Source organism: Dipodomys merriami, unplaced genomic scaffold, assembly GCF_024711535.1.
Source record: "Dipodomys merriami isolate MVZ:Mamm:240054 unplaced genomic scaffold, mDipMer1.0.p SCAF_730, whole genome shotgun sequence".
NCBI classification, from domain to species: Eukaryota; Metazoa; Chordata; class Mammalia; order Rodentia; family Heteromyidae; genus Dipodomys; species Dipodomys merriami.
The window spans coordinates 471,359-478,799 of record NW_027206325.1 but is presented as its reverse complement, the minus strand read 5'-3'; the positions used below and the strand labels follow the sequence as shown (position 1 = coordinate 478,799).

At 47.1% G+C, this 7,441-nt stretch overlaps 1 protein-coding gene across 2 annotated transcripts in view; it reads left to right on the top strand.

The window, feature by feature from the left end:
* Positions 1–6,975, top strand: part of Anos1 (anosmin 1) — a 40,781-nt gene extending 33,806 nt beyond the window's left edge. For both annotated transcript variants that reach the window (XM_070009291.1, XM_070009290.1), the window contains 2 exons: positions 4,324–4,456; positions 5,301–6,975. In XM_070009291.1, the coding sequence (XP_069865392.1) occupies positions 4,324–4,456; positions 5,301–5,362 (195 nt within the window). In that variant the 3' untranslated portion in view covers positions 5,363–6,975. The remainder of the gene's footprint in view (positions 1–4,323; positions 4,457–5,300) is intronic.
* Positions 6,976–7,441: the final 466 nt, after the last annotated feature.

Sequence of the window (7,441 nt, the reverse complement as noted above, 5' to 3'; positions counted from 1 at the left end):
GAAGAAGGTTTGGAGGGAGGGAAGGAAAGAAGGAAGGAGGGAAGGATTGGAAAGAAGGAAGGAAGGGGAAAGGACTGGAAAGAAGGAAGGTAGGATTGGAGAGAATGAAGGGAAGGATTGGAGGGGAGGAAGGAAGAAGGGAAGGGTTGGAAAGGAGAAGAGGAGGGAAAGATGGGAAAGGAAGGAAGGATTGGAAGGAAGGTTTGTTGGGAAGGAAGGATTGGAAAGGGATAGGAGGGAAGGAAGGATTGGAAGGGGGAAGGATTGGAGGAAAGGAAGAAAGGAAGGATTGGAGGGAAGGAAGGAGATGAGGGAAGGATTGGAAGGAAGGAGGGAAGGATTGGAAGGAAGGAGGGAAGGATTGGAAGGAAGGAGGGAAGGATTGGAGGTAAGGAAGGGAAGGATTGGATGGAAGGATGGAAAGGAAGGGAGGGAAGGAGAGAAGGAAGGATTGGAGGGAAGGATTGGAAAGGAGGAGGAGAGGAGGGAAGGATTGGAAGGGTGAAGGAAAGAAGGAAGAGGGAAGGGTTGGAGGGAAGGATTGGAAAGAAGAGAAGGATTGGAAAGAAGGAGACGAAGGAAAGATTGAAAGGAAGGAGGGAAGGAAGGATTGGAAAGAAACAATAGAAGGATTGGAAGGAAGGAAGGAGGGAAGGAAGGATTGGGAAGAAGGGAGGGAAGGATTGCGAAGGAGAGGAAGGAAGTATTGGAGGGAAGGAAAGAACGAAGGATTTGAAAGAGGGAAGGAATCAGGGAAGGAAGGAAGGATTGGTGGGAAGGATTGGAAAGAAGGAAGGAGATGAGGGAAGAGTTGGAGGGAAGGAAGGAAAGGTTGGAAATAAGGAAGGATTGGAGGGAAGGGTTGGAAAGAAGGGGGTAGGAAGGAAGGAAGGATTGAAGGAAAGGAAGAAGGGAGGAAGGATTGGAAGGAAGGATTGGAAAGGAGAGGAGGGAAAGATTAGAAAGGAAGGAAGAATTGGAGGGAAGGAAGGGGGGAAGGATTGGAAAGAAGGATAGGAGGGAAGAAAGGATTGGAGAGGATTGGAAGGAAGGAGGGATTGAAAGGGGGAAGGATTGGAGGGAAGGATTGATAGGAAGGAAGGAGGGAAGGAAGGAAGGAAGGAAGGAAGGAGGGAGGGTAGGAAGGAAGGAGGGAAGGAAGGAAGGAAGGAAGGAGGGAAGGAGGGAGGGAAGGAAGGAAGGAAGGAAGGAGGGAAGGAAGGAAGGAGGGAGGGAAGGAAGGAGGGAAGGAGGAAGGGAAGGAGGGAGGGAAGGAAGGAAGGAAGGAAGGAAGGAGGGAAGGAGGGAAGGAGGGAGGGAAGGAAGGAAGGAGTGAAGGAAGGAAGGAAGGAAGGAAGAAGGGAAGCAAGGAAGGAAGGTGGGAAGGAAGGAGGGAGGGAAGGATTGGATGGAAGGAAGGAGGGAAGGAAGGAAGGACGAAGGAAGGAGGGAAGGAAGGAAGGAAGGAGGGAAGGAAGGAAGAAGGGAAGCAAGGAAGGAAGGTGGGAAGGAAGGAAGGAAGGAGGGAAGGAAGGAAGGAAGGAAGGAAGGAAGGAGGGAGGGAAGGAAGGAAGGAAGGAAGGAGGGAAGGAAGGAAGGAAGAAGGGAAGCAAGGAAGGAAGGAGGGAAGGAAGGAAGGAAGGAAGGAAGGAAGGAAGGAAGGAAGGAGGGAGGGAAGAAAGGAAGGAGGGAAGGAAGGAGGGAAGGAAGGAAGGTGGGAAGGAAGGAGGGAAGGAAAGATTGGAGAGAAGGAAGGAGGGAAGGAGGGAGGGAAGAATTGGAGGGAAGGGAGGAAGGAGGGAAGGAAGGGAGGAAGGAAGAAGGGAAGCAAGGAAGGAAGGTGGGAAGGAAGGATTGGAGAGAAGGAAGGAAGGAGGGAGGGAAGGAAGGAGGGAAGAATTGGAGGGAAGGAAGGAGGGAAGGAAGGAAGGAGGGAAGGAAGGATTGGAAAGAAGGAAGGAGGGAAGAATTGGAGGGAAGGGAGGAAGGAGGGAAGGAGGGAAGGAAGGAAGGAAGGCAGACTGACCTTGGGCACGGCCACGTGCCCTGGAATTCCAGAGGACAGGCAGCATGGAAGGTTCTAGAAAGAAAACAGGAGCTTAGGTCTTGGGCCAGGCGTGCGCACTGGGGTGAGCGTTGGCTTCTGGGAGTTTGCTGGGGACGGGGATGAGTGAGGGGCTGGTGTCACTGGGTGGTGACCGTTATGGTGACTGGTGATACTGGTGTCATTGGTATTGGTGTTATTGATATTGGTATTGGTGTTATTGGTTTTGTTATTGGTGTTATTATTGGTTTGTTATTGGTGTTATTGGTTTTGTTATTGATGCTATTGATATTGTTATTGGTGTTATTGGTTTTGTTATTGGTGTTATTGGTATTGTTATTGGTGTTATTGATATTGGTATTCTTATTGGTATTGTTATTGGTGTTATAGGTATTGTTATTGGTGGTGTTATTGGTGTTATTGGTTTTGTTATTGGTGTTATTGATATTGGTATTGGTATTGGTGTTATTGGTTTTGTTATTGGTGTTATTATTGGTTTTGTTATTGGTATTTTTGTTGGTGTTATTGGTATTGGTGTTGTTGGTGTTATTGGTTTTGTTACTGGTGTTATTAATATTGTTATTGCTGTTATTGGTATTGGTGTTATTGGTATTGGTGTTATTGGTATTGGTGTTATTAATATTAGTATTAGTGGTATTGGTATTGGTGTTATTGATATTGGTGTTATTGATATTGGTATTGGTGTTATTGGTATTATTACTGGTGTTATTGGTATTATTGGTGGTATTATTGGTATTGGTGTTGTTGGCGTTATTGGTTTTGTTATTGGTGTTATTGGTATTGTTATTGGTGTTATTGATGTTGGTATTGGTGTTATTGGTATTGTTACTGGTGTTATTGTTATTGTTGGTATTGTTATTGGTGGTGGTATTTGTGTTATTGGTATTGGTATTGGTGTTATTGGTATTGTTATTGGTATTGTTATTGGTGGTGTTATTGGTGTTATTGGTATTGTTATTGGTGTTATTGATATTGGTATTGGTGTTATTGGTATTGTTATTGGTGGTGTTGTTGGTGTTATTGGTATTGGTTTTGGTGTTATTGGCATTTGTGTTATTGATATTGGTGTTACTGGTAATGGTATTATTAATATTGGTATTGGTATTATTGGTATTGTTACTGGTGTTTTTGATATTGGTATTGGTATTATTGGTATTGGTGTTATTGGTATTGTTACTGGTGTTATAGATATTGTTATTGGTATTGGTGTTATTGGTATTGGTGTTACTGATATTGGTATTGGTATTGGTGTTATTGGTATTGTTATTGGTGTTATTGATATTGGTATTCTGATTAGTATTGTTATTGGTGTTATTGGTATTGTTATTGGTGGTGGTATTGGTGTTATTGGTATTGGTATTGGTGTTATTGATATTGGTATTGGTGTTATTGATATTAGTATTGTTATTGGTGTTATTGGTGGTGGTATTGGTATTGTTATTGGTGTTATTGGTGTTGTTGGTGGTGTCATTGGTGTTATTGGTATTGGCATTATTGGTATTGTTATTGGTGTTATTGGTATTGGTGTTGTTATTGATATGGGTATTGATGCTATTGGTATTGTTATTGGTGTTATTGGTATTGGTGGTAATGGTATTGGTCTTATTGGTATTGTTATTGGTGGTGTTGTTGGTGTTATTGGTATTGTTATTGGGGTTGTTATTGGTATGGGTATTGGTGTTCTTGGTATTGGTATTGGTATTGGTGTTATTGGTGTTGTTGGTGGTGTCATTGGTGTTATTGGTATTGGTGTTATTGATATTGGTATTGGTGTTATTGGTATTGTTATTGGTGTTATTGGTATTGTTATTGGTGTTATTGATATTGGGGTTGTTATTGATATGGGTATTGATGTTACTGGTATTGTTATTGGTGTTATTGGTATTGGTGGTATTGGTATTGGTCTTATTGGTATTGGTATTGGTGGTGTTATTGGTGTTATTGGTGTTGGTGTTATTGGTATTGGTATTGGTGTTATTGGTATTGTTATTGGATATTGGTATTGGGGTTATTGATATTGGTATTGGTATTGGTGTTATTGGTATTGTTATTGGTGGTGTTATTGGTGTTATTGATATTGGGGTTGTTATTGGTATTGGTGTTATTGATATTGGTATTGTTGTTTGTGTAGTTGTTACTGATATTGTTGTTATTGTTACTATTGTTGTTATTGTTTCCATTACTATTACTGCTGTTGTTGTTGTTGTTGTTGTGATTCTTGGGCTGGGCTGGCATCTCACCCAGGGCCCCTCTTCCAGGACCACTTCCTCCTGGCCGTGCCCAACCTCAGCCCGTCCACCCTGGGCCAGCTGGAGGTGCGCACGCTGACCCCCCTCGGGGAAGGACCAGCAGCCACCAGGACCTTCAGGACCCTTGACCTCCCGCCCCCACGTGAGCCCAGGGGATGGGTGGATGGATGGGTGGATGGATGGATGGATGGATGGATGGATGGATGGATGGATGGGTGGATGGATGGATGGATGGGTGGATGGGTGGATGGATGGGTGGATGGATGGATGGATGGATGGGTGGATGGATGGATGGATGGATGGATGGATGGGTGGATGGATGGATGGGTGGATGGGTGGGTGGGTGGATGGGTGGATGGATGGATGGGTGGATGGATGGATGGATGGATGGATGGATGGATGGGTGGGTGGATGGATGGATGGATGGATGGATGGATGGATGGGTGGATGGGTGGATGGATGGGTGGATAGATGGATGGATGGATAGGTGGATGGATGGGTGGATGGGTGGGTGGATGGGTGGATGGATGGATGGATGGATGGATGGATGTATGGGTGGGTGGATGGGTGAATGGATGGGTGGGTGGATGGATGGGTGGATGGATGGATGGATGGATGGGTGGATGGATGGATGGGTGGATGGGTGGATGGATGGATGGGTGGATGGGTGGATGGATGGATGGATGGGTGGATGGATGGGGGAAAGGATGAGGGGATGGATGGATGGGTGGATGGATGGGGGAAAGGATGAGGGGATGGATGGTTGGGTGGATGGATGGAAGGATGCATGGATGGATGATGGATGGAAAGATGGGTGGATGGATGGGTGGATGGATGGGTGGATGGATGGGTGGATGAGTGGGTGGATGGCTCGATGAGTGGGTGGATGGGTGGATTGTCTGGGTGTGCCCAGGGAGTGCTGCCTTTCCTCAAGGCAGGGTGGATGGTGGGAGGTAGATTCCTGACCCCCCTTTGTCTTCTCCCAGGGCCCCATGGGAAGCAGCCCCATCCTGCTCCTCCTGACAAGCGACCTCCAGGGAGATACTGACCCCTTCCTCCATGGGATGGGACTGTGCACAGGACGTGAGCTCCTCGCACACAACATGGCTTCCACGAGCAGAACTTGGTGCCACCACTGGGTGCTGACTTTGGAGAACTCCATCCCTGGGGTCACTTCTGGCCACCATTGATGCATCTGCAAGGAAGCAAGAGACGGTGAAGGGAGGGAGGCTATGTTCAGAGGAGAAAACAAACACGCAGATATGGGTGGGATGGATGGATGGATGGATGGATGGGTGGATGGATGGATGGATGGATGGATGGGTGGATGGATGGATGGATGGATGGGTGGATGGATGGATGGGATGGGTGGATGGGTGGATGGATGGATGGATGGATGGATGGATGGATGGATGGGTGGATGGATGGATGGATGGATGGATGGATGGATGGATGGATGGATGGATGGATATATATGTGCAGGAAGAGAAAGAGAGAAAGTGGAATCAGCACTTCATTATCTATCCACGAGCATGCACGGATTCCTTCCCGAGACTTGGCAGAATCCAGAGTGGACGACCTTCTCCAAAACAATAATAATAACAACAACAACAACCACAGACATACACATGGACTCTGCGACCTCTTACAGGATTCACACCCACATTCAGGCGTGTAGACCTCCTGGGTTCCCATCCCATGGTTCCCATCATCCATCCATCCACCCATCCATCCACCCATCCACCCACCCATCCACCCATCCATCCACCCATCCATCCACCCATCCACCCATCCATCCATCCATCCATCCATCCATCCATCCACCCATCCATCCATCCACCCATCCATTCACCCATCCACCCACCCATCCATCCACCCATCCACCCATCCATCCATCCATCCACCCATCCATCCACCCATCCACCCATCCATCCATCCACCCATCCATCCACCCATCCATCCATCCATCCATCCATCCACCCATCCATCCACCCATCCACCCATCCATCCACCCATCCATCCACCCATCCACCCATCCATCCATCCATCCATCCATCCATCCATCCACCCATCCATCCATCCACCCATCCATCCACCCATCCATCCATCCACCCATCCATTCACCCATCCACCCATCCATCCATCCATCCACCCATCCATCCATCCACCCATCCATCCATCCATCCATCCATCCATCCACCCATTCACCCATCCATCCACTCATCCATCCATCCATCCACCCATCCATCCACCCATCCATCCATCCATCCACTCATCCATCCCTCCACCCCAGAGACTCAGGAGGAGGAGGCTGGGATCTGGAGGATCAGGGTTCGATCCCCAACCACACTCCCTGGACTCTTCTCTGGGTTGAACCCCTGGAATCAAGAGCCACCAGACCCAGCCCGACGCATGCACCGTGGTTCAAGTGGTCGAGGGCCAACCTTGGAGGCCAACGTGTCAGAGACCAGCACCACCATCTTGAGGTTTCTGAGTTCAAATCCCAGGACTGGAAAATAACCGTCATAAACAATAACAATAAGAGTCACCTCTTCATGTGTTACTCATGACCCTCCCTGGATGAAGGTGCTTGGAAGACTCCATTTGGCTTTTATTTTGGAGGGGGGATCTGGGAAGGAATAAACCATTGGTTTCTGGGGAGAGCGTGGTTGTGTGGTCTTTGTGAAAAGGAAATCGATGAGAGAGAGGTAGACAGACAGACATAGATGAAAGATGGATGGATGGATAGATAGATTCATCCAGAAATAAACACATGAATAGATACATAGATAAATAGACAGATAGATAGATAGACACATAGATGGATGGATGGACATACAGATATATCCATAGATAGATAAATAGACTGACAGGTGGATGGATGGACAGATGGATAGAGAGATAGATAATCAGATCAATATATTGATACATGTCTACATAAATGGATGGGTGGATGGGTGGATGGGTGGATGGATGGATGGATGGGTAGATGGATGGGTGGATGGATGGATGGATGGGTGGGTGTTTGGATGGATGGATGGATGGACAGACAGATAAACATCAATATACTGATACATCACCAGATAGAAGGATGGATGGATGGATGGATGGATGGGTAGATGGGTGG